Source organism: Drosophila bipectinata, chromosome 2L (genome assembly GCF_030179905.1).
Source record: "Drosophila bipectinata strain 14024-0381.07 chromosome 2L, DbipHiC1v2, whole genome shotgun sequence".
NCBI classification, from domain to species: domain Eukaryota; kingdom Metazoa; phylum Arthropoda; class Insecta; order Diptera; family Drosophilidae; genus Drosophila; species Drosophila bipectinata.
In genome coordinates this window covers 7,445,587-7,472,608 of record NC_091736.1, presented here as the reverse complement: position 1 = coordinate 7,472,608, position 27,022 = coordinate 7,445,587, and the positions used below count along the sequence as shown (strand labels likewise).

General features: G+C 37.3%; 3 protein-coding genes across 4 annotated transcripts; 1 reads left to right on the top strand and 2 right to left on the bottom strand.

Annotated features, from left to right (window-relative positions):
- Positions 1-5,205: 5,205 nt before the first annotated feature.
- LOC108130923 (uncharacterized) lies at positions 5,206-5,809 on the bottom strand. Its single transcript, XM_017249608.3, has 2 exons — positions 5,363-5,809; positions 5,206-5,300 (listed from the first exon to the last, which is right to left on the bottom strand). The coding sequence occupies exons 1-2, from the start codon at positions 5,700-5,702 to the stop codon at positions 5,251-5,253; spliced, it is 390 nt and encodes a 129-aa protein (XP_017105097.3). The 5' UTR covers positions 5,703-5,809; the 3' UTR covers positions 5,206-5,250.
- A 268-nt stretch (positions 5,810-6,077) lies between these two features.
- Positions 6,078-7,643, top strand: LOC108130921 (glucose-fructose oxidoreductase domain-containing protein 1). The gene is made up of 2 exons (XM_017249606.3): positions 6,078-6,232; positions 6,287-7,643. The coding sequence occupies exon 2, from the start codon at positions 6,310-6,312 to the stop codon at positions 7,462-7,464; it is 1,155 nt and encodes a 384-aa protein (XP_017105095.2). The 5' UTR covers positions 6,078-6,232; positions 6,287-6,309; the 3' UTR covers positions 7,465-7,643.
- A 25-nt stretch (positions 7,644-7,668) lies between these two features.
- Positions 7,669-26,830, bottom strand: LOC108130920 (ATP-binding cassette sub-family G member 1). 2 transcript variants are annotated; one of them, XM_017249603.3, is made up of 12 exons: positions 26,735-26,830; positions 17,002-17,412; positions 16,817-16,934; positions 15,608-15,803; positions 15,392-15,537; positions 14,276-14,514; positions 14,042-14,182; positions 13,433-13,737; positions 10,632-10,800; positions 9,504-9,604; positions 8,684-8,842; positions 7,669-8,612 (listed from the first exon to the last, which is right to left on the bottom strand). In XM_017249603.3, the coding sequence occupies exons 2-12, from the start codon at positions 17,369-17,371 to the stop codon at positions 8,268-8,270; spliced, it is 2,289 nt and encodes a 762-aa protein (XP_017105092.2). In that variant the 5' UTR covers positions 17,372-17,412; positions 26,735-26,830; the 3' UTR covers positions 7,669-8,267. The 2 variants fall into 2 exon arrangements, with proteins under 2 accessions (XP_017105092.2, XP_017105093.2); XM_017249604.3 differs by lacking the exon at positions 26,735-26,830 and adding an exon at positions 20,975-21,559.
- Positions 26,831-27,022: the final 192 nt, after the last annotated feature.

Here is a 27,022-nt window from a genome sequence, read left to right as displayed (position 1 = left end):
ACTGATGTTGAAATATCAGTCAACATGGGTATTGAATATTATGATTTTCCCGACTTTGGACGCCCGTTGCCAGTCGCTTCCACACACGAGCAAAATCGCATTTCGTTGGAAAACCGAAAAAAAATTGTCGTCTGGCAGAAAATTCATCAAAAGAACCTTATGGATGTCTGGCGCAAGGAATCACGTAAGAATCCACCAAAAAAATAGAACCAGTTACAGAAATGTAAGTCAAAAATCATCATAAACATAACTAGGATTCTAAATAATCCATTTTTCCTGCAGATACGACGAATGCAGGAAATTTCTTCTTATATTACATTGGTAACCATAGACAAACTTTAAATACATCTACTCGGATAATGTCTCCCGTTCTTCAATATTTCTTCAAAAACTGAATAAAACACAGGAAATCTGCATTAAACAAGCTTTTTAGTGATGACAAGGCATCGTAATTATTTGATTACGACTTTTACCAATCGCTTAAACTATTAGATCACCTATCACATACAAACCTAGGTGAATATATCAAAATTTCTTTATTTTACCAAATGTATATTACAAATACATATTTATAAATTATGATTTGTAAATCTTGATCTTAATAAACATAAATATTGATATCCTTGTTAACAAAAGCTAGATCCGAGTTCAGTTGGTGCCGGGAAAATAGTTCTGATAGTTTTTTATTAAAAAAAAACCATCATGAGATAGTAATCATAATTAAAGCTTGACAAGTTAATTAATTGTATTCGACACAAATTTTGGCTTTGTCATACACAATATGGTTGTGCACGCAATGAGGCACTTTAAATGCAAAACTCACTTGCATTTCGAGCCTATGGAAAACATTTAACGAGCTTGGCAAATAACCAAATGGAATTGGGAGAAAACCTCCACATAACCCTGGACATATGAACGCTACATGCATGCCAGGATGCTGAGCCGAGTCAGGATGCATTGATTTATGTCCAGCAGAAGTCAGAAAGAGGGAGGAGCTGGACAGAGCCAAAACATGAATCTTCATTTGTGAATTACATTTTATATGGTTGTCGGACATTCGGTCAAGCTGTTGTTGAAACATCCAAGCCGACACAAAACATATATGGCCATAATAATAGCTATATTTTAACTCAATAAGAAAATTCTATATTTTTCAAACATATAGGAATAATAAGGTAACTCTTTTATAATTTATTTTAAGAAAATCTTGTCCGAAAGTGTAATAATGTATCCTCTGCTGTTCTTGCACATCCTTTCATATGCATTTGTATGCTTCAATTAGTGCATGGCATCCACACTCTTGATACGGCATGCACAAAGGGAGCTCCCACCTTCAAGCTTAATTAAGGCAAGTGACCAGCTTTATTCCCAGCTTTATTCAGGCTTTATTTGTATAAATGTATTGTATGTATAGCCATGGGTTCGTTTGTTCAGGATAACTTCATATGCAGGGCGTTATCTCTGCTAATGGAATTCACCCAGACAATCCAGAATGCATTCAAATGTAAAATTTCTACTTTGGATACGTTTGTCTGTCTGTGTTTGAGGGAAAGTAAATGAAATTTTCCAGTTTCCTGAAAAGCTTGGAACAAATATTGGTTCATCCACATTATCCCCCTGGATCTGGTTCTGAGTTATTTAATACAACCTTTTCCAAGTAAATTGTTTTCTCAAAACTTAATTAAGTTATCTAGTTGTTTAATCGATGTGTAAACGATTTACTTTAATTTTTTATTACACATTTTGTAGATTCTTTTCTGAAATGGAATTTAAAACTTGTTGAAAATATGAGACCGTCATAAATTTGCAATTTTCCGACAAATTTTTTGAGGAAAAAGGAAGTTACATTCATGAAACTCTAGGAATTCCCCATGCAGTTAACTATGAAGGTAACTGTTTCATAACTTCATGTTATTTTCTTAATGAAATTCTACCGTCGGCAGCACACAGTCTGCACTGCACCCGTCCTTTTCCCCAAATCCACGATATCCTTATCCAAGGCTGAGCTTTAGCTTATTGAAATGCTGAAACGTTGGGCCCACCAGCAACCACCTCATGCTGCCTTCAGCCCTCGAAAGCCCCACTTAAGTCGTCCCCCTTTCAGCTACAACAATGCAAATATTATTCCTTGACACCAGCTGTATAAGAGGCGACTCTGCCAGCTGCTGTCACAGGATCCCATGGGCGAGGGGTGTTTGGGCGGGCTTTGCCTCTGGTCTTTCGGCAACCGCCTCCACCCACTTGGAATTTCCGTTCCGTTGCTAATAACTTGTTGCTTAACCAGAATTCCCCAAGGCCTGCCATAAAGCACTTAATCAAGTTAATAAAAATTGATGGCTGACACGAAAGTAATTTGTTTTTTGACTCTCAGAAGGTTGGGCGGTAAATTCATAAGATCCTTAAGGATAGTAAGTTTTGATTATTTCAATTTGATGTCAATTTAAAGATTTCATAATTATACAGATACCCATTCTTCCCAAAAATATTGGAATGATTAATGATTTAAGAGTTTCAGTTTATTTATTTCTTTCATTAAAGGACATTTTTTCCTGAACTTACAAGGCTTTGCAATTGAGGAAAAGTGCGTGTGGCATGATTATTGAACTGGCAGGATCGTGACATCCGCGTGACCGGCGCGACACATCCTTTCCCACAATTCGTGACTGATACGTGATTGGAAATAATTTAAGCTTTCGGTGATAAACCAATTTGCGCAAATTTAAGATGAAAGAGAAGACAGGCGAGTCGCCCGGCCACCGTCACAACCAACATACTCGGGCAAAATGGAAGCATTTTCACAACTGTCATTGAAATGTCAACATAAATCTACTGACAGCCAGTGTCGGGTACTCTCTCCTCCCGTACCCAATGCTCTTTTCCCCGCTATACTCCGTCTCTCTCCATCTATCTCACTCTTTCCCTAGCGACTTTTGCACGCTGCGTGACGTAAATGCTGATGAATATTTCTCATCTGTTGTCTGTGGTTCTCCAGCTGAAGAGGCTTGGGTGGAGTGGAGGAAGGCGATGGCGATGACGATGGCGAGTGGCGCGGGTTTCCCAGCAGTTTTGTTATATGTCGTGGATATTCAGAGATGGCTTCCAACATGGCTACACTTAAATAAAATAAACTTTATTAGAAATATTTACTATAAATACTGCATTTACATACATACTCCTTTAGAAAACCTTTCTTAAAGCATAAAAACTTCAACATGAATCATTTTGGCCTAGGCCACCACCTTATTTAGTTTATCAAAAACTGTAGCATACATTTTGGAGCATATTCCATTATTTCTATTTCTTGCAGTTTATGTCACTAGATAGGAAGAGAAAGCAAGCCGAGACTCCCAACAGCGAAATGGGCTTGTCAGTTTTGATGAACTATCTTTGCCTGGTCGCCCCTGTTTCGCTACTAATGCTAATGCCTCTGACAGAGATCTATGTGCGGTCTGATTCATTCAAGTCCCAGTCCCAGTCTCAGACTCAGACTCGGTCTGAAGCCCAGACGCGGAATTGGACTAGGAGTTTCAGACCTCGAGATGAGGTCACGTACAATTGCGTCGACGTTCGCTTGTTTGGCTTATTAAATGTTTAGTTGTCTACCCTCCAGTTTTCGTTCTGTTTTCGGGCCATACATTTAGTATTAATCTGGCTTAAATATGATTAATGTTTGGTCTCAGAAAGGTTTAGGTTTCAGTTTCTGTTTCTCTTGCCCTCAGGAATCCTGCGGTCAGACAGAGTCTCAGCTAAACTAAGCCGGGATCAGCCAGTGTAATCAATATTCTCATTAGCGCTACGTTTTCAATTAACCACAATTCTGTGGTGTCTAGGCTATAAGGGATGTCTGGAATAAATTTAAATGGAAACTTTATTTAGTTTTCTATCCAACTTAAGGCAACAATTAAATAAATCCTTTCGAACACAGTCTGTATGTAATCTATTCGATTAAATGTCTTAATATCCAATAAGACGAGGTAAGTGCCCAGTCAGCCCACCGCAGTGTCCACACATTTTACCCTTAGGCGGGGCAAGCCTTTCGGCTGCACCTTTGACGACGAAACCAAGTCCGTGGCAATAACTTATGCCCTGTGGGCCCAGAGAGTGAGAGCAACATTCATTAGCTGTTTGCCCAAGCCCCTAGCTTTGGTTTTGCTTTAAAGTTGATTGTTTGCCAGCTGGCTGACTGACTGGATCCTGTGCAGTTTGTGCGGTTTAATTAAAGCTCCACAAGCAGCAAACGAAGGGGCCATATACAGCGTGAGAGAGATGGCAGACAGGCGGCAGCTGCCTTAAACCAAATTACACTAATTGGGTTACCATATGACAGGCAATGCGTCGACTGTGACATTTGTTTGCCCTGGCTTGCCAATGCTTGCATTATGTCCGCCCACATCCTCCACATCACACGGCGAAACCACTCATAGTACACAAACATTCTGCGATGTAAACAACTATATAGGGAAGATGTAAATACAAAAAACTTAATGATAGTTTTTTTTGATATTCTAATAAAAGTCTAGGGATTTAAAGTACTATTTTCATACCAATTAGACCCTTACTTTCAAGAAAATATTACTTTTAAGACAAACCTTTATGAGCACTTTAAACCTATAATATTTTCTTAAAATCTGTAATTTTCTATATGATCTATGATATTTATATATAGAGCTTGTATAAACCTTGTAGCATCTCTAAGCCAAACACTCCCTGCGACTTGCAAATGGCCGCTGAAGCGTGCCATAAGCCCATCGTCAGTAAGTTCACATTTGCCGGCTTGTAATAAGCTGCAGAATCATTTTCCGCATGCCGGGTGCTTTGACAGCTGCAATAACACACATGGTCCATGGGGTGGAAGGGTGCGAAACGAAACGGAATGGTGGTTAATGAAGGGCTGGGATGGTTGGCCAGCCAACTAGTTAGACCGCATTCGATATGGAACCATCACAGGTATAGAGATCTGGTAACTGTGTGGGACTAAACAGGACATTTCAAGACGGGTCGGTTGCTATTTAAGCTGTGATTATGAGCCCTGAAGTGGTATTGACCAGTGTCAGACTATGTAATGTCTTGTTATCCTCCTATTCGTCCAAAATGGTTGCTTGTAAAGATCTAATGTAAAAACAATCAAGGTAAATAGTCACTTATTTTGGTAAAAATTTCACCATTGCGTATTAATTTATCTCCCAACCAAAAAAAAAACTTAACTTGCTTTTAAAAGCGTTAAAACTTAAATTTAATCAAAACAAGAACTCAAGCTTGAACGGCCGGATCGAAAATCAATGACCGTCTGTTTTCGTTGGCTAAGAAAAGGAAAATTAAATAAAAAAAACCATCTATTTCGAATAGGCGAGAAAAAACTAACCAGCCGGCGCCATGATGTCCTCCAACATACGATTCAAGGACTCTGATCCCAAAGCATAATCCTGCTTTCCTTTAGTACTGGGGTTGTGCATAGCATCGATATAGACGTGAGAAGAGTTGTTTTCGCTACTCATGATGTGCTGCAAGGCTGAACTCAGATTTTCAGAGCCCAGGACCTGAGCTCCTTCTGAATCCTGTGAATCAATGGCTGCTGTGTGCAGCTGCCCAGCTATCTTGTCAGACGACTCCTGTTCATTCACTGTTTTCAGGAAGCGCATCGTTTGGGTGGAGATCAGGATGCCGGCCGATAAGGATGCCACCCACTGAGCAATCGCAATCATTACCGTTTTTGTGTGTCAGTGTGTGTTGAAAGAATAAATTCTTTTAAGATTTTGAGATTTCGAACCAAAAATTAAATGAGCGTGTTCTATGAGCCTACTTTTTTAAATGATTTGATCCAATGTTATTTTTTATGTGTTTAATTATTTAATAATTAATAATTTATAGCTATATAAAAACTAAACTGTATATACTTTTTAATAAAATGTTAAATAAAACCAACGTGTCGTATGAACAATTTTTGTTGAACCATCCAAGACATAAACCCTGACTAACAGAAGCTAAACGCTATAAAACTAACACTAACAGAAACTGTTAACTGCACTGTTATCTTAACATTACCAGCTGTTTATCGATAACCAAACCATAAATAACAAATAACACCCATCTTTGACCACAAATATTTTTAACAATTTTTTAAACCAAGTCCCAAATTTACCTAAAATAAGCAACTCGAACCATAAGATTAAGATCTTGAAGCTCTGTAGTCGTATAGAACTTGTAAATGGGATCAAACCATAGAGAGCAAAAGGCAAGTAGCGTTAAAAACAAGGTGAAACTTATAACTAAAATTAAATACTTTTAGGCACATTCTTACATTTTCCAATAATGCTACCGGGCGTAGGTGTGTTTGGAACTGGCGAGATAGCCAATGTGCTGGTGCCACTGCTTCGCGAGAAGGGATTCGAGGTGCGGGCCATCTGGGGGCGGACGCTGAAGGAGGCCAAAGAAACTGCCACCACGCAGAATGTTCAGTTCCACACGAACGTCATCGATGATGTCTTGCTGCGGAAAGATGTGGACTTGGTCTTCATTGTCTGTCAACCCTTCCTGCATGCAGAGATCTCGGTGAAGGCGTTGGGCATTGGGAAGCATGTTGTTTGCGACAAACCTGCGGGTCTGCATCAACAGGATGCCCTCAAGATGGTTCGGGCATCGCAGTATTATCCCACTCTGATTTCCCTGGTTAATCATCCGCTGAGATTCCTGCCCGCTTTTACGCACATGCGACGCTGCTTGCAGGAGGAACTAATCGGATCTTTGGGCGAAATAGTGCTCATGGATGTGCGCGTCCAAATGGGCACTCTCTTCCCGGAGAAGTACAACTGGATGTGCGATGCCCAGATGGGTGGAGGGGCGCTTAACCATGTGGGATCTGTGGTGGACCTGGTGACCTTCCTGCTCCAGCAACAAGCCATCCGCGTGCATGGAGTCTTGCGTTCATACACCAAAACCACACCGGCAATAAACGGAATAAGGCAGATCACGGCACCGGATTTCTGCAACTTCCAAATGGAACTCAACACCGGTACTTTGGTGACAGTGGCTCTCCACAGTCATACAGTGCCGGCGAAAGCCTTCTCTCAGGAGGTCCTCATCTACGGCAGCAAAGGCCACTTGGTTGTTCGGGGCGGGGACTTGTTTGTACTGAAAGAGGGACAACCCAAGGAGGAAGCTGTCTATGTGGACGTGCAGGATCTTCACTTTTCCACCAACAATTCTTTGCTTCCTCGTCCCTATATCAAAGGCCTCTGCAAGATGGTGGGCGCCCTGAAGGAAGCCTTTGGTAGCAAGGAATCGTCCTGGGTTAAGGCACCAGTTTCCACAGCAGCCACCTTCGAGGATGGTCTCTATGTCCAGGCAGTGGTAGAGGCCATCAGGAAGTCCAACGAATCGCGTCAGTGGCAAAGGGTTCAGTTATCCACAGACGCTCCTCTTAACCACGATCAGATCATTCGATATGCACGCATGTCCACCATGTAGTGTGCTACTTCTATGTGCAATTCCTCATCGAGTATCCATAAAGGGATATATATTTTTATACATTATTGTCCTTAGCCTGTAAGCATGATATAAGGCTTATTACCTTTGTCACCCCCATCAATGTATTTAACTTATTGTGTTTGGCATCTGCATTTTGCAACTAATAAAGTGTATTAAAAGTATTTTTTTAAAAAATAAAAAAACTCAAATTTACCAAAATTTTATTACAAAATCAAAAAGGTTAAAAACATCTAAAGCGTTCACTATACAAGTTATACATACATTATCATCTTCCGTTTACACATAAATCAAACTTAATCATAGAACTAAGCCTAGACACTAAATAGAAAACAAAATATGGATCACAAATGTATCTTTGCTCTGATGGGGTACTCTGAAGACAAAGATTGATATTCAAGATTTGGCATAGCTTGGATTTCTCGAGGAAACCAAACTCAGGGCATGACAATTTTAGGCAAGATGGATACTATGGGGGTGATGGGGTCTGAAATTATAATTTTTTCCAAAGATTTTTTTGTTGTTTTTTGGTATATCAGCACTTAAACTGGAGTAAGCTACCCTAAAGCCTTCTTGCATACAATAGTTCTTTGAATATTTTAATAAATAATTAAGCTAGGTATTTTTCGTTCATCATCGTAATCATGTGGAATGGATTGTTGATCAATTGTAAAACGCAAAAATTAAATATATAAATTCAATTTGTAACTTAAAGACACCCAAGACTATGTACAATAGGAGTAAAAACTGGGCTATAAATAGGGCTATATATAGTGACCAACACTCTATCGTTTGTTCAACTTCCGCCAAAGGGTAAACACGGTGAGCACATGCATCACACCAATCACGATGCCCATGAGGAGCAAGCAGTCGGACATGTGCACGTCCGAGATCATCATGTACTTGAGGAAGACCTTCGGGCTACGGAAGTGGCAATACATTACAGTGTCCGGACACTCCAGCAGGGGTCGATCCATGCCGTAGATTGCATTTAGAGCTCCATGGAATCCGGCCCGGAAGTAGCTCAAGTGCCACATCCAACGGAAAATGGGGGTTATGTCGATGTAGCGTGTGCAGAATCCGAAAACAGAGAACATCACCGCCAGAATGGGTCCCAGAAAGACGGCAAGCTGTGTGGATTTTTTTCAAATAATATTAATTTCCATTTCTAAGAAGCAACAAAAAATAGCAAAGAACCTACCTTTGTTGGCAGCGTGGCTCCCACGAAAAAGCCCCAGGCCTGGGCACTCAGCGAGGCCAGTATTCCCAACAACATGAAGTAGTAGATCCGGAACGAGTCCACATGATCGTTGCCCGTAAGATGTACACTGATCACAATGTACAGGGCAGTGCAGAAGCTCTACAATAAAAATTTCAAATTTATAGATTTAAAAAATGTATTCGTTATTGGCTGAACTTCGATCAAACGGTTGACTGATTTATTACTAAAAGTAGCCATAGTTTTATATAAAAAATTTATTAAAATTCAATTCGCTTGGGTAACATGTTGTTTAAAGGCCCCACACTTTGTGTTGTAAGTATTTTATATGAAATGTTCGCATTCCTCAACTATTTCTGCCTCAATCTTTCAAACCCATTTTTTCCAAGAATTCCCTAAAATATAGTTGTAATTTTTTTGCTGTCAAAAAGATAATTAATCAAACTCTAAACAACGCTTCAAGCTTTCATCAACATAACAAAGAATTTTTTCACCAACATTTCGGACAAGTTTGTGAATCACAAAGAAAAAAAAAATTATTTTAGTGGAAGATATAAGCAATTTCGCTCCGAATAATGCGGCAGAATATGGGAAAGAATTACTACAAATTGCAAATAATCTGACGCTGTCACGCGAATAAATCTCGGACATCGTTAATTTGACTTAATGACCCGATTGGCAAATCACTGAACAACAACAGCTACCTATGATGGCTCGCCATCAAATGATTATTAATGATCACCGGCATATCGGATGCTAATATTAGATATGTACATATTATTCACATATTATGACAACTAACCTGGAATGGAATCTCGAAGGAGATCAATGAGAGGAAGTAGGGACCCAGCTTGTACCAGCGATTAAAGTGCTCCCGGGTTAGCATGTCGATTTCCAGCGGAACTGTAAATAAAAAATTCAATTGAGAAATGTCATTTAAATTCGATGCGAAAGCGCACGAAGGTGAAGGCATACATATGTAGGTCAGGTCAGTAAACCGAAACCGGTAACAATCGGTAGCTTATACTCCCTTCAGACCCCACACCCCAAACCCCAATTTCCATCTCCATGTGCAACCCCATTCCCCCAGATTCTCCTGACTGGAGTAATTTATTGTAAAATACTTTGAGAATCGCTGGCGAACCGGTTTTATTATACAATAATCTCAAGCTTGTGTCGCTTGTCCGTATTTCTTGTATTTTATAATTATTTACTCAGTGGGCACCAACCAGGAACGTTGTTTATTTTTTAAGTGAGAAAATTAATTTTTTTTGGGGCACTTTACATGGAAATTATAAATGACAAAGTGACTCGAATAAACAGGCCTTGCTAAGAAGGTTAATGCGCGGAATATGATATCGAGAGAAACAAAAACTTGACATTATCTTCCTTTAAAAAGCAACAGGACCATTATTTATAAATCATCACAATCGATACAGTCATTAACTGGCTTTAATTTTGATTAAAATTTATTGCTTTTATCATAATCTTCCTATGAATATTTTAGTTAACTTTAAATAGACTCTGACTAGCTAATGATCCACAATCTAAGCTCATAATCTCGTTTTCTATTTGCCAATTTAAATTCGCAAAAATGCCAAAAAAAAAATTTATTGGCTAATCCGGAGTTCAAACAGACATACAGAAAAAACTGTCGAAATTTTTAGAATTCGCCAATGCAGAGACAAAGCACCAAGTTGCCAAAATAAATAGTAATTGCACAAGACTTGCCCAGAGATCACGAATGCCAGCTGCAGTCTTGGCCCCAAAATTGGCGACAACTTTTGCATATTTGTGTTGGCCGCAGATCCATTAAATGGGAAATGGGATAGGCAATGTCTGGGCGAGAAACCACTTAAAAACACTCGAGAACAACTAGCACTCGAGGCTTTAAGTACGAGTATCTCGTGGATACCCAGTAAGCACTTACATGTCATGACCACAGCCATTTTTCCGGTGTAGACCAAGAGCAGAGTGGATCCGTACAAATAGACGTAATTGCCCAGTACACTGGTGGCACTATTGCCCACGTTCATGTACAGGTAGCCGAAGATGACGCCGATGAAAATGTGCGAAACGATGCGGGCCAACAGTAGAAACTGAAAAAAAAATAAAGCCATTAAGATTCATGAGATACAGGTGCGGAAAGTTCAATAAAATTGCACATGAACAATCAATTTTTTGTTAGCTTTTACAGTAGTAGATATAAATCAAACGGGTTTGGTTTTTTAGGCGTCCTTCTTGAGACTCTAGGTACATTTTATGAATTTAAATGAGTTTATAGGCATTTATAGGTAATTTGCGGTATAAATTAAACTAGTTTGCTAAATGTTAAGTTCAAGCTACCGGTATTAAACTAGGTCCCCTGCAAAGCCTATATCTTGGTCAGAACACACCCAATTCTAAAGATAAATACCTTAAACGCTTTGTATATAAATTCGTGATCACTCTGCATCAATATGAGTTATAAATAAAATATTTTTAAATTTTTTAATAAAATTTTCTATTGTTAACCAGAAAAGTGCAATGAATCCTCTGCTAAGGTTATAACTTGACCAATACCTATTCGATTCATAAGCGGAAATTGTGACCCCTGTGGAGACCATAAGTTTGCCAATATACATACATCCGATTCTTAAGCGATTTTAAGGCTCAAAGTAATTATAAATCAGTTCTTCATAAATGTGCATCAAAATCTACATTTAAAAAAATTTTTTTTTTCCAATTTTCTGGCTTTTAAAAAAAAATATAAATGCAAGTACAGTGTAATTTTGACCTCTGTAGGAGCTTTTTCTTGTCCAATATCCATTTGATTCTGAAGCGAAATACCCCAAATAAATTAATCGTTGCTCGATTTCCAATAAATCTAAATTAAAATGTAGAAATTCAATACTTTTCATACTTTTATCAAAATTTCTGGGTCTGGGTCTTTTTTAAAAAAGCTAAAAGGTAGCTTTTAAGAAGGCTACAACTTGGCCAATAACCGTCCGATTTATAAACAGGGTTCCTGAAATTGTTTGTGGACTAATTTCCCATAAATCTGCATTAAAATCTTTAAGCAAAATGTGTTTTAAATGTTTAATTAAATTTTCTGGTAAACCCCCTTAAAAAAAAACAGCAGAAAGAATGATGAGTTAAAATGTGACCACGAAGAAGGATTAAATATAATAATATCCATAATACAATACAATAATACAATACCCAACCAATAAGCCTTTAATTATTAAAATTATGGATTTTCTAAGAATCTTAATAAAATCTTTACGTATTTCTTTATGTTTTCATAATAAATTCTTCCTATCTTGGCCGTGACTTGTTGTGTACTGCGTATATGTACACGTATTACTTGTTTTCCATCTTCTGCAAACAAAATTAGCAGTGTATAAAAAGCAGCTAGAATATAGTATTTGTTTTTTTTACAATATCTTGGGGTATTGGGGTAGTCAGCAGCTGAGCTAAGCACTCGAGTGGGGGCAGCAGGCAAATAAACAAGCAAACAAGCGCTCGTGCAGTTGTGCATGTTGGTCATTAGAACACTCTAAAAACCAAAATCTATGTGAAGGTTGTCGTTGCCATTGTGGCGGTTGGGGCATTACTTTTTGAGTTACGAGACGGTTGAGTGCTTTGAGATTATTGATCGGCGGTTGTCCGGTTGCTGCGACACTGACAAGTCAATATCAGCCTTGGAGGTGCTAAAAGATTCACTCGAACCTCGGATGCACTGCGCACACAGAACACAGAATATGCAGATCCATATTAATCGTGTGCAGTCACTGAAGGCGGGTTTACCTGCTAATTGGACATCAAACACTTTGTTCAATTTCACATTTTAAACATATATGTTAAGTGCTAATTGTGCACATTCAAATGATAAATAACATCCAATTAATCTTGCTAACCTCCTACAGTTCTACAGTTCTCCAGTTTTTTATTTCAAATGGTAAACATTTAACTCTTCTGCCCTCTGAGACAAATGTATATTTGAAACGTGATTTAAAGCAAATAAATCACCTAATCAAATATTGACTTAACGTGAGATTTCCAAGTCATTTCAAGTGAAAACTAGGTATTAAAAATACTCAAGCAAATATTGTTAAACTTTTGAGCAAATGAAATGATTTCATTTCATCAGAAAGACCATTAAAAACAACTTAGTTCATTGGGGTTAAGATATTAAACCTGCACTCAGACGTATTTTTTTGTTTAATTATTTTACCATGAAAACCCTCAGCAATTACCATTTTGGAAATAATATGCAACATGCATGCCATTATACAGCTTGGAACGGCACACATTAAAAGAATTCATAAGACCCATTTTTTTGTATAAAACTTCGAAATTAAATCAGAAAGCATAACCGCATGGCCTTCTCACAAAAGCAGAAATTAAAATAATAAATGTATGTACACTTACCCAACAAAATAATAATGTGAAGATAATGAAAAAAAAAAACATAATTAACCCCAGGTAGGGGAAAAAATACAAATTATATAAAAACCAGCCATTAAAGAGATTAGCCATTAAGAATTACGCAGAAAACGAGATCAGTAGTAACTGGATTCACTTTTTGTCGAGGACGTTGAGCAAATTACCAAATCAACTTGACAAGCCATCAAGTGGAAGCGACACAGCCCTAAACCGGCTTTTAAAAGTAATTGTTACCTACTTAAGTTATTACTATGAAGTTTTACTATCCATACTATATATAAAAAAGTTAAAGTTTCTACTCACATAGTTGCGTTTGGCGCAGACCAAAATTCGCTTCATCAAGAGCAAATATTGCATGATGAACGAGGCTGATTGAATTGCATTTGGCTGCCTGGCAAGCTCATTGACATTGGCAAGTGGCTGTTGATGTTTCTTGTCTTGGAAGCGATCTTGACCAGAGATGTCTGTGGTGCCACTGAGCGCCTTGATCTCCTCCAGCGCCAGTTCCTGGGCCGCCGGTTTCACATAATCGAAGCTGGAAAATTGCGCCAGCGCAACTGTTGGTAGATCTTGATCCGATTTGCTAAGTGTTTTGCCGGCAATATTGTCTATAATGGCAGGAAGCAACGAAAAAAATATGATTAAATAATGCAAGCTAGTAGCTAGTAGTTGGGAGGTGAAAAAACTTTGGTAATTATTTTTATGTCAAACACGTGTCAGAAACCATATGCATAATCCTCAAAAAAAAATTGAGCACAAAGATTTTATCAATTTAATCACAAAAATATGATCATAAAGATTTTATCAGAAACATAAAGTTTCATTCAATCTTTAGTTTTTTTTTAATGAAAACCAGTTTGTTTTTTTTTTTAATTTTAATGCCCGAAAGCATAGCAACAGAATAAAACTTACCTTTAATTGTTGCCACGAGGCGTGACATATCCGCACTGCTCATGTAGCGATACCTATCGACATCCTCGTAATACTTTTTATTCGCCGCACTGATCAGTTCATTCAGATCACGTTGATGCTCCCCCACGGCCACTTCCAAGACTATGGAGTATGCAAATAGATGTGGGAAATATATATATAAAAAAATGCACTTAAGATTGATGTTTCAATGGTAAGTAGTTCTCGAACACTTACGATAATCGGCTGGATTGTGATAGCTGGGGCAAACCAGTTGCTGATCGGCCAAAAATGGTACCAATTCCCGCACAGGACCCTGGTACATGCAGTAGCCGTCCACCACGGTATATAGCTTATCGAACATCTCAAAAATCAGGGCACTGGGCTGATGGATTGTACAGACAATGGTGTGACCCTGGGAGGCCAGTTTTTTCAACAGAGCCACACAGGAACTGCACGAAGAGCTATCCAGACCCCTGAGAAAAGAACACAAAAAGTATCCAAAGTTAATTAACTCTCATATATGATTAAACTCTGTTTAATTGCCAATTTTTAGAAAAGTCATTCAAATAAAACTCGCCATTAAAAGACTTCGAAGTAAAAGACAACAAAGAACATTAAGAACTTTAATGCTAGGTGGATGTTTTGGGCCTTGAACTTGAAATGCAATTAAACGAAAGTACAAAAACCAGTTTATTTTGAATAAAAGTCCATTAGACAACGAAAGCCACCTGTTTGATTGACACTTGATGCAAAAAACGTCGTGAAAAGTGCAATTTATTGAACCAGATCAACAGGCCAGTTCACTTGTTTCGATTTGGCCTGGTTAAGATAATTCGGAATACTACGTTTCAACAAAAATTACTAAACAATTAAATATAAATATTCTACAGTAATGAATTCATATCGTAGAACTATTAAGATTAATCCATTATATACCATTCAATACCTATTAAAGCTATTCCCAACTGAATAACTCAATCGATTGTTAATCTGACAAACAAACAATTACTGGCGAGATAATCTCTTTATAATCCCACAATTAATAGATGGATCAACTAAATGATTGAATCAGTATAAAAATGGTAAATGAGGCACTGCTTCCTACTTAATGAATCGAACCAGAACCTAGTCTATACCCTACATATAGACTATTGATAAGCCAAAAGCCATATAGACGGGTTCAAACTTGACTTGTGGGTCACGCATGGCTTTTGCTAGAAACTTTTTACTGCACTTCCTCTAGTCAAAGTTTATTCATCGCAGACCCAATCTCCGATCAGATGACGATCATTATCAGGGCTATAATGGCTCTAATTACATCAGCCAGTGTACTTATGTACTATCACTCACGTTGTCGGCTCGTCCAGATATAGTACAGGAGGATTACTTATCAGCTCCAGGGCAATCGCCAGACGCTTCTTCTGACCACCGGATAGCTTGGCTGTGTAGACATTATAGCGATGATCCAGACCCAACAGCGATAATATGTGTTTGATCTTAAATTAATAAAGAAAATATACATTATTATTTAAAAGCAATGTACATATAGCTTTCTGATGTACTTACCAGATCAATTTTGTACGCCTTGGTCACCTTGAAACCCAACTTCAGATGAGCGGCCATCAACATTATTTCGCCCACCATTAACTGAGGTCGCAGCAAGTCATCCTGGTGGATGTAGCAAAGGAGCTGACGGAATCTCTCTGAACTGGGAGACATCTCCTTGCCATTAACCTTTATATCTCCAGATACTCCAGTCGCACTGCGGAATAAACAACATAAAATAGGGGTATAAAATAAAGTGAAAATACGTGAAAGAAATCGCAAAGAAAAATCTGCGAAACCGAGCAATTAAAATAATTATTATAATGGAAACAAGCTCAGCAATGTACGACATAAAAATATCATACATGTCTGGAGCGGAGTAGTGAACCGAACTGGAGGCATATATGTTTTTCAAGTTCATAGTTAACTGACCGATAACGTGTAGCAATGAAACATCGTGTAATGCCTCCGGCACACATTTTACCCCAACATCCATTACTTTTAATTATGATAATAACACAAGCGCCGCAATTTGCAAACTTTTTTTAATATTTTATAAATTGAGATCGAAAAGATTTCCTTTTTGCCGCACGTGCATTGTATATGTATATGATTTAATATTTATTTACAAAAAATATGCTGTAATAGCTGTCAGTTGGCCGTCAAAAAAAAGCGAAGCGATTAAGCTCAGATTTCCCTCCCCAGATGCTTCAATTTGTGGGGAGTGACTCACAGAATTTTGCATCCGATTCCGATTCCAACTCGATCCCGATCCCAGTCTGAAGTCCTACTTATGCAATGGACAGTGGGCAAAAGATCTTGAACTTTTTGTTGTCAAAAGCTAGAGGAAATGGATGCGATCATGTCCGGGATGGGAGGCCAAGTATAAATGAAAATCATGCGATTGTGATTCATACTATATATATTAGAAGTGTGAAAATGACCTTATCTTAGTTCGCAAAGGGCCTATAAGTATCGTTACAATTTGCAAACTTTATTCAAAATCGTGCAATTGTGAAAATAGCAATTTGTTCAACCCAACTGACACTTGAACAATGTGCTGATTGACAGACTGCATCGTCTGCACTTTTTAGGCATGCATGGCATGAACAACATGTAATTAAATCAAACTAAAATGCCTGACTCAGCAGTTAACTTGGAATTTACATAAATGTAATGAGTGCTGACTGGGAGAAATAAATATTTAAAGTTTAATATTTAAATACTCACCAGAACCCAGACATGACATTCAAAAGAGTACTCTTGCCTGCACCCGAGGGACCCATAATGGCTGTCAGCTCGCCAGATCGGAAGCTACCATTGAGGCCATGAAGGATTTCCTTGCTGACTGCAATGAAAATGGAAAATCAATTAATCAAAGATGAAAACTGGTTTCTCTTTAAGCAAAAACTTACTGAATTTTCTTTCTGGGAAGGAAAACTTTTTCACAGTATAGCGCACATTGGAAAACTCAATGTCCACCGGCTCGCAGTGATCAAAATTGGCATGGGCCACTGCCTGATGATAGTTTGGCCCCTGGAAGCCATTCAGATTGTTGGTTACTTTCGTTGCCAGTGCAGCTGAGCCCCGGGAGGAGGTCGATGAGGTATCGTCGATGGACATCTCCGAGCTGGCAGCGGTGGCACAGCAATTGATGCCCAGACAACCGCTTTCGTGGCCATCGTGGTTTTTGTGGCTGCTACCGGAACTGCTGCTGGCATCACTGCTTGCCCCACCGCCACAGCAGGCGGCATCTGAAGCCTTAATATCTGGCAAGAGGGTCATTTTGTGGGCTATTATTAAACTCCAACAATGGTGTTACACAGCTGCAAAGAAAACACGACAAACGCTCATTAGATGAGTCAAAAATAAATGGCACAGATTCCCTATTTTCAAGTTCAAAAAACACACCAAATGTGGCTTATCAGTTCAAACATTTTTTTTTTTGAGAGCACAGTGATCTACTTCTGAAAAAAAACAATGTGTATCTGCAATTAATCTGTCTAGCTTTTAAAAAAACACGCATTCACTGAATTTATTTGTCAACAATCTATAATAATATAAATCGTGTGTGATTATATAAAATGATATACGAGAGTGACAACTATTAATTTAGCGACAAAATTGTAGATATCCCTATTAATTAATGATAGAAAATTGATTTCTCTTTACCGGTTTATTTAAATTTCACATTTTTAATTACCCCAAGCATCTGAAAAAAATCATTTTCAATCATATAGTAACAATTTTAATGATAGTTCTAGTACTAAACGACCTGTTTGCTCGACGGGGCGTTAACTTCATTTATTCCTTATGGTTAACCATCAAAAAATAATAGTTATAAATTAATATTAGATTTAGGGGCGGATTCGTTGCTATTGCACAATTTAGCTTTAGACACTTTATAGAATCATAGTCCACAATGCCAATCGCAAAACCCCGACAGATGCGTCATTAAAAATTTTTTTATAATTTTTTTACATTTTGCCGCCTTGGCTTTTGTTTAAAAAGTATGACTGGAACAAAGAAAGTTATTGTAATGCGAAACTGTCTGGATAATGAACACATTTATAAAGAATTTTTCCATTACAGTGAGTGAAGTTTGACAGTCTAATGTAGGGACTTTCGCAAAAGAATCTCTTCCAAAGGCCGTTAAACTTTGATTTTTCTGATGAAGATCAGACGGCTCCAAAAATATTTTCTGCTAGTCATCTTAGAAGAAGTTTCTCTTGGAAACTTCGATGACTTTGCATTATGCTAAAATTACAAGACTAAGGCCAAAGAGCCATATCAAAAATGATAATAAGGAATCATCATTTCTAAACTGGTTCACCTAGAACTGCGTCAAAAACCAAATATTTATGTAGATTAACACCTTTCGAAAATTGGAACTAATTCTATTCGAAATGTTCTGGTAAAATTAGTCGGTGTTTGCTAATTTCGTATACCCTTGGCTTAGGTCAGTTTCTAGATGGCCGATTTAAGCTTAGAAGCTAAACGACTAGGTAAACAAATAAAATAATAGACATAGTCATGCAGTGTAGTTTTGGTAACTCAAATCATGTAACTTAGTTGAGTCCTAATTTTCCACGCCACACCAAAATCGAATATATTTTTAATTTTTGCGTCGAAGAACCTTGGAATGTCATTTAACCCAAATATAATGAGTCTGGGTTATGCAGTCTGTGCAAAATGCAAATTGCGTACACAAGGTGCCTTGAATTCGGCGACTTCACAAAAGTTTTTCCATTTACAATAAAAACGTTAGGCTCTTTTTTGTATGGCACGGTGTCCATACTTAGCGTTTTGTTTATGTTTGGCAAACAAGTCTCGAGTAGTTAACTGATATTGACTTTGATGTAAAGAGATTGTGTCGGCCAAACCAGTTTTACAACAAGAATGGGGAATGACAACGTCTATTTTTTTTTTTTGCAGACTATAATTGGCCAAAAAATAAACCGATCGAAGCCGATCAAGTCTGGCCAAAGAATTAGTTTGATCTTGATGCTAAATAAAAGTTCAACTGGTTCTCAGCCAAGTGCAAATCGAGTGCATTTTTATTGAGATTTTTATTAATTGAATTGAGCCGATGGAGGAGACAATTGAGTTCAGCATAAGGTTGAATTATTTATGGATGACATAATTCACTAAAATATATAAGAGTTTATGCGAAGGCTTGGAAAATTTACCATTTCGGTATGATTAAAAAAACCGAATAATACTAAGTACGATTGAACTTTAATCAAATTTTCGCCTGATAATGAATCACAGGCCAGACAACTAAATGGGTACAATTTTGAAATTAGTTCAGAATCAGAATCATCAAAGCGAAACTACGGGAATCCGGGTCTAAATTTATTTTTGGAAATGTTGTCTACACCATCAACCCAAAGGTCGTGGGGACCTTTAGACTTTCTGAGTGTATTCATAACTCAATGCAAATTGTTACTTTGCCATGTCTCAACACAAAAGTCAGCTAAAAAAAAATTACAAAAAATAAAACACGAAAAACACTCGCCATTTCAATTAAAGTCACGAATCTGAGAAAACATGAACAACTTCAGCGGCAGCAAAAATAAAAGTATAAGAGTACACTATATATTATGAGGCAATTGATCGTAAGAAAAAAAAACAATAAAAATAAAAAAAATGTTGTGCGGAGAAAAAATGAAGAAAAACTAAGCCATTTATTACGTATACGACCCCTAGAACCGCTTTTGCCTTGCGATAAAGAAAAGTGACATCGTCAAGGCCGGAACGTGGCCCAGCCTAATGTTAACGGATCAGGGTTTATCATAGAACCCTATATAGTGATTGGGGGCGTGGCCCTAGAAAAGCTAGAACGTCGCAATTGTTTGGGAGCCGGCATAAACAGTTTGTTTGATTTGGATTTTGAATATACTATTTCTCATCGCCTTTTCGAGAGTTCTGTTTATCTTGTTCGAGTGGTCTTTCGGTCACTCAGCCAATGACCGCTATATTCGGTTTGTTTACACTGGTCTGAGAATATATTCATTTGCAATTTCTGAGTGTGATCCCACTCACGTATTCAAAATTAATGTTATTCAATGGGAGTAAGTTTCTAATGCGGGGGAGGGCTGACAAATAAAAATGCAAGTGCATTTTAGTAATAAACTTTTCAACTGTGATTGCCACGAGATTCAAATTATCTAAGAGTAGCATCCCAGTTGAAAATAATTACCTCAACTGTGTGCTGGAGGCAAATTACAAGCTCATTACCCATTTGATAGAAAACTGAATAAATTTGCATAACAGACATCCCTCGAGTTAAAAATTCATGAATAAGTTAGACGCAACTGCAGTGATATAACCGAACGCTATGGTATTATGGAAGTGGAAGCGGGGGATCTCTCACGATATACAAAACATGAAACGATCGAAGTTGATTCTATTCCGATGGCCTACATTTTCCGGTTTCAAGTTCTGTCTGCGGCGATAGGGGGAGTGTGCCCGAAAGAGTAGGACAGACAGATTAGAGTGAGTGGAATGGAGAGTGTGAAAGCTTTTCTAATACGAAAAATGTGCAGCTGGTATTGCACACTACTACACTGAGAAAAATATGATTTGAACTTTAAAGTAAATGGATTGAAGTTATTATTTTTATTTTTATTAAAAATTATATTATCCGTTTCTAACTTTTTTCAAACAACTGAATTATTAAAACAAATCTAACAATTTTCTTCAAGTCTTTAGTTAAATCGCAGTGTCAAAGTTGATTCTTCTCTGTTCTTTGTCTATGATTTTCTGCTCTGCACACACTCTTCCAAAAGCTTTCTTTGCTTTCTTCCTCTAACTCTATTTCTTGTAGAGACACTCACTAGTTCTACGGGTCAAAAGTTTAATTTCTGGTTTATGAAGTTTACGAACCTTTTTTTAACCTTTTTAGTTCTTTGAAAGTTTTCGGCACAATTTCTTTTATATCTCTTTTTATTTCCAAACTTAATTGCAGCTCTTCTTTAGACAAACATTAATTGAGACAAAGTTTTCGACAATTCGTGAATGAAAACAAACAGTCACATAAATTATTGCATTAAAAAAAGGTCCTTTTAATTATTGACCTTTAACATATGGGACACGAACACGCGTTTCTTTGTTTTTGTTTTGTTTTTTAGCTTGCACTCTTTGGCTGTCTCTTCTTGATTCGATTTTTAATTCGATTCGGTTGCACTTTCTTCACAATTTTCCACTCTACGGCTACTAGTGGCTGGCTCTGGCTCTGACTGTGGCTGGGCTGTTGTTTTAGCTTCTGTTTCCATTGAACTTATGCAGATGGGCAGCGACGCGTAAATTAATTTCAATTGTGTGCGCTATGCACTGTACATAATGTGCTTCGATTTCAGTACCGTCCCCGACTCCGTTCGATTCTCGACTTGCCCGATTCTCCCGCTATATCGCTTTATATTGTATCTGCACGTGCGCTCCGATCGTCAGTCGTCGTTCGACTGCGACAGCGCTCTCCACACGGCTCTTATAAGACCCCAAAACAGACCCCAAAACAGACCCCAACCATTTGCCCCACAACACTCTCTCAATTTCCCCATTACGTTGCTTACGGATCTCTCTCATGCCGGCTTACGTTACTTGGCCAATTGCTTACAATACGTTCCGCAATTACAGCAAATGTAATACCTGTTGATGGACGACAGAGGTCAAGGGTACATAGGGTTATTGAAGGATTTTAACATCAAAAATTTTAATAATTTAGAAAATATCTATAATCTTATAGATTATAATCTTTTAGAAAAAACAAATAGTTTTTATTTTAGGTTTAAGTTTACTTTAAAAATGTATACAAAATATTTATTAAATAATAACTCTCTACAGTTTTTTTATAGATCCACTGAAGCATGGTTGATTTAAAATCAAAACTAAAGAATGTCTTAAATTAATAAAGGTATTTTTCTAAAATTTTTTGAAGACCAAGTTGAAATATGTATGTTGCAAATCTTAAATTCTTCCAATCTCTTAAATTTAATATCTTTCTCATCAGAAATCTTGGCGAAAAGCTTTCCTTTAAAATGTGAAAGATTTTTATTTTATTTCTTATGTTTCCTATAACTTTTATTCTATATTTCTTTGCTATGATTCCTCTAAATATAAAAAAAAACTACATTAAATGCAGGGTGCACTAACCGTCTAGACTTGACCTCATACTTGTTCTAATAGATCGCCGTAAGCGTTACGTTCAGGTGAGAGAGATCAGTTGTCTTGAATAAAACTTCTAGTGGATTTCTGGTTTTTTTTTTTCTCAGCCAGCAATTACCTGGGGCTCTGATGCGTGGTTTGCCAAACCAAAATCGAGTTTCCCTGGTGACGTGCATACGATCTGCATACGATTTTCTTTCTCTCTGACTCACTTTGTGGTTCGAATAGATTACTGTGTGGGCTTTAGTATAAACCTGATGGAAAATTGCTTGCGGTTGCAGTGTGGGGCATTTCATAGATTTTTGATATTGATTTTATTCGATACTAACGGTTAAGTTGGAAACTTCAATCCACTGGCTATAAATCATTTATCGACTTAGTTTAATCAATTCAAATTTGGGATTCTAACTAAATACAGTGTTTTTTTTAAATAATTAGTGGGATTCACCGGCCGAGTTGGAAATCTCTCATTCTATTAAGACGAACTAAGTTAATTACCTTCTTAGCAAAGGCTATATTTAACCATTTTTATTAGACGTTTGAATCGTCACACTTCTGATATTAACAATTTATTGATGTTCGCAAAGACTTTCTGTTTGCGTAATGTACACGTTAGGTGTTTTTTAATCAGCTTGGAAGATGATTCAAATTACTTAGAATTAGTTCCCTCTTAGAGTTATAATACTTTGATCAGTCATACGCATAACAAATCCCTTTAAAGTAAAAAAATGTCAATAAATTCAGTGGAATTCATTCGGAGACTCATCTGCCCAACCCTAACATCCCTTGAGCATTTCTAATCAAATCCCTTTTTTTTAAGATGCATGTCGAAACCGCTTAGATACAAAAAATTATCCAACACTTTTTAGAATTCTGTAATACATGTCCGTAGTTACGTGATCTGCAAGCCGGAAAAAATATTATCGTCAGTAGTTAAAACCAGGCATTAGGTTAAGCCATCGATTTTTATAGCCTTAAATTGTGGTCATTGGGCTGGGCGCAGTGTCGTGAACCCGGCCAGCAATTGTTGTTGGCTCATAACCCGGATAAATGGCGCAGTTGGCGTAATCCGACCATATAGTGATAGCGATTGGAAAACAGATAATGCAGCTATGTGACAATCTTATCAACTACCAATTATGTGGACTTTTGTTACCAATCTTGTCCGATGATAGGACCGTTTATGGACCTTTACTTTCGGCCATTCAGGGATTAGGCTACCAAATATACCCAAAAATTCAAACACCCGTTGCATTTCCCACGGACTTTGGGGTTATTATTCAATAACTATTATTCAATTGCTCTGATGATGTATCTCAACAACTGTGGATTTCCTTGGCACACGAATGGGCGAGCTCAATGTTCTTAAATTTAAATTTATAATTTGCAGCTCGCGACTCGCGAGTCAACGTCACCTGGCCTATTCCCTGGTGCTCTGGGTTTTGAATGAAGCACTACTATTGATGGTCAATAAGTTCCATTTGTTTATTGGAGATTACAAATGAATCACCGAGCACATTAATAGTTACCTGTCTAATCTGTCATTTTTACATAAGGATAGTGCATTTGACACTAAAATTATTAATTGAAATTAATAGTTTTTAAAGATCTTTTATGTAGTTGACCTGTAAAATAGAATACAAAGTGTAAAGCGTTCTTTCTTGCTTACAAAACATGAAACCAACCAAACCAGAACAGTGTCAAAAGTTGTTTACAAACCATATCATTATGCAAAATGAAATTCTGTGGCGGGTAACGCCTACACATTTTGAGAATTTTAAAATTTTAGTTTTACAATCTAACTCTCTAACTCAAACCTGAATGAAAAAACGTGTAAATAACCCTTGTCTATTATTAATGTCACGGCTTAAAAATAATTTACTGTATTTTTCTATTTTTCTGATTTGTGTGGGCTATTAGGCTGAACAATTTGGATCTTTAAAATGTAGTTTTTTATATAATTCGGTTAAAAGTTAAAGTTAAAAAAAAGCTACAAAAAAGTAATCAATCTACGCAAACCAGAGCTGATCATTATCATCTTGATGAATCTATTGATTCCAGTCATTAATCGTTAAATGATTAAACTAAGAATCTCTATAGACTCTATTAAAATATATTGTATTTTATTTATTAATCCGTTGATAGTACGCCCGGGTGACATGTTTTCAAAACATGTGCTTTGGGTTAAAAACCCCAAAAACAAAATCTAATCCCGACGTGCAAAAATCTTTCAAAACAAAGGGTCAATCTGAGGGTCAAGATCGAATAGAAAATGCTTTCAGGCGACATTTTTTTGTTTAGCTCAAATAAAAAACTATTTCAAGGGTAGTGCGAAATTTGAAATCTAATTAAATTTGTAAAAGCTAAACAAACAAAAAATGGCAAATGAACATGAGAAGTCTTTCTTTATGTCCGGCAAGAAAATAAAATCGTATTATTAAAAGTCCACTTTGGACGCAAAATGTTTTGCTAATGAGAGGCATAAACTCAAACAGACGAGTCGCTATAGGTATTTGTGTGGATATATAGCCAGAACCAAATCGGCTTACGTACCAAATGCACGACACATACCATTTGGCAACTAATTAAGGTAAGGTAAGGCAAGGTGTACTGGCACGGGGACGAAGGGTTAAGGAGTGGTAGGCTTTGTCTGATTGACATGCATACACTGCAACAAACTTTGGAGAGGGTGCTACGAGGTACACGGCGGTGAGGTACTGTGGGATTGGCGTGACGTTAGATACATAAATGTGAACGGGGATCCATGAATGAATAAGTTGAATTGGCAAAGTAGTGTCTGAGCTACTTGGAATTTTGGTCTGCTCTCCGCCTGATCGCCATGATGATCATGATAATCGCATGGAATCGGAGGAGATACGCTCCAATCGGACGGACTCCTGTGGTCGTGACTCTGGTAACGTAGACACAATTGAATGAATTACCCACGCTCTGGTATATAGTTCACCATCTGGAGATGTGCTCTAAAAATAAGCTTTTAATTCCAGAATTATACGAACCGTGTCTGGAAATGGTTTTAAAATTCAAAATGCAAGGCCTGACTTTTAACTGAATTATATAAGCTGTGGGTGTTGAGGTGGGTTTAATACATTTATGTGAACAATTTCTTAACCTATAATTCAAATATTTTTTTCTTAATTTCCCATAATAATCAGCAAAATCTTTAGGGCATATTTTCTATAATTTTTTAATTGCCTAATTAGAATAATCCAATAGCTTCATCACGACTTATCAATTTGTTTTCAGTACTTTCAATTAAAATAATTACTATAACTAATGTACTTTAAAGGCACTGATAAATATATTGGGTTTTTTCCGACCCTTTACATATACCCTTTGGGAATACCATCTCCATATAGAACTTATGCGTCACTTTCTTCATGCCAACCGACCAACCCGGCTAATATACTAAAAAGGGGCCCAAAAAAAGCACCGGAAACAGCGAAAGAATGGAATAAAATTCAAAATGCCAGACACGCGAGACATGACCATAATATATAATAAAGCCAAATTTTCCTATGGCCAGAAAGGTGTGTTCTGAAAGGAATAACGAGTACGAGGCTTCGATTTGCATATGAATATCAATAAGGTTTTGGTCATTTCATTGTGTTCTTTAAACCCCTCCCGAGTTGAATAAACTGCAAGAATAAAACTGTAAAGTGGGTAGATCGAGATGAGGATCGGGATCTGGGGAGTCAGAGAGGTGATTGCACCCACGACTTGACCTCCATGTGGCATCCATAGCTCACAGCTGTCAATGGCTCAACCTTGAGAGATTAAGGCTGGAAAAGCAAGGAAAAAAATACTGGATCCCACAGCTGCTGCCACTGCAACTGGTGGGTCTTTATCGGTATGGCATTATAGGCAAACTTGACCAATATATTTTTTATCGTACACGGAAAAACAATTCTAATATGTGACTGGCATTGTTTTTCATGTAAACATTCAATGTTAGACGGAAAACATTTTTCCAATGATTTCTTTTGTAAAAAATCACAATAATTAACCAAAACATTATTTTTTTAACATTTTTCTTGGTGTCTTTTGTAATGGAAGTGACGTTAATGTGAAACCAACCATAAGAATGATTAGCAGAAAATATTTTTTAATCCAATGGATTATCAATGGAGCAGATAAAAGCCATATGATAGAAAAAAATAAAAGAAAAATAGCTAAAGAAGGCTAATAAAAGGGAAGGTCGGTAATTGCGCTCCTAGGGAAAAAACAAATCGAAATAATGGACTAAGGTCACGACACTAAAACAAAACCATTCGATTATATACGCCGCCATATATTCCTTTGATTTTCCCATGAATAGTACATTTATACAGCCATTAGTTCAAAAGTCCTCGTTGCAATACACACATACACTCACAATACTATATATTTATTGGTAATAACTATTAGGGATTAATCTTTGCACTAGAGTCTCGATAATTTATTACGCTTTTCGTATTTACTTACACGCGCTTTCTTTATATCGAACGTAACTCTAATTTCGCACTTGTAAGGCGTTTATAATATTTACACAGCAGCGCTACTGGATGCGCCAGCAACTGCAGTGGACAAACAACTAACAACTATATAAAAAAAAGAAACGAAAACAAAACGCGTAATAGCCGGGGCTCTGAGGTATAGAGGGTGAAAGTCATTGAAGGGGGTTGAAAATGCATTCTCTGATTATTTTCTCAATGGCGCCAAATGTTAAAATATTTGAATTTTCATAACAGTACATGTTAAACTCACCTGAAC

Bases quoted from the DNA above. Each gene is read 5' to 3' on its own strand.
- LOC108130921 (XM_017249606.3), top strand. From the start codon at position 6,310: ATGCTACCGGGCGTAGGTGTGTTTGGAACTGGCGAGATAGCCAATGTG.
- LOC108130920 (XM_017249603.3), bottom strand. From the start codon at position 17,371: ATGACCCTCTTGCCAGATATTAAGGCTTCAGATGCCGCCTGCTGTGGC. The intron at 14,183-14,275 runs GTAAGTGTTCGA...CATACTCCATAG, and splicing joins TCACAATCCAGCCGATTATC to TCTTGGAAGTGGCCGTGGGG. The intron at 8,613-8,683 runs GTAGGTTCTTTG...AAATCCACACAG, and splicing joins GAGCCACGCTGCCAACAAAG to CTTGCCGTCTTTCTGGGACC.
- LOC108130923 (XM_017249608.3), bottom strand. From the start codon at position 5,702: ATGATTGCGATTGCTCAGTGGGTGGCATCCTTATCGGCCGGCATCCTG. The intron at 5,301-5,362 runs GTTAGTTTTTTC...TCCTTTTCTTAG, and splicing joins GGACATCATGGCGCCGGCTG to CCAACGAAAACAGACGGTCA.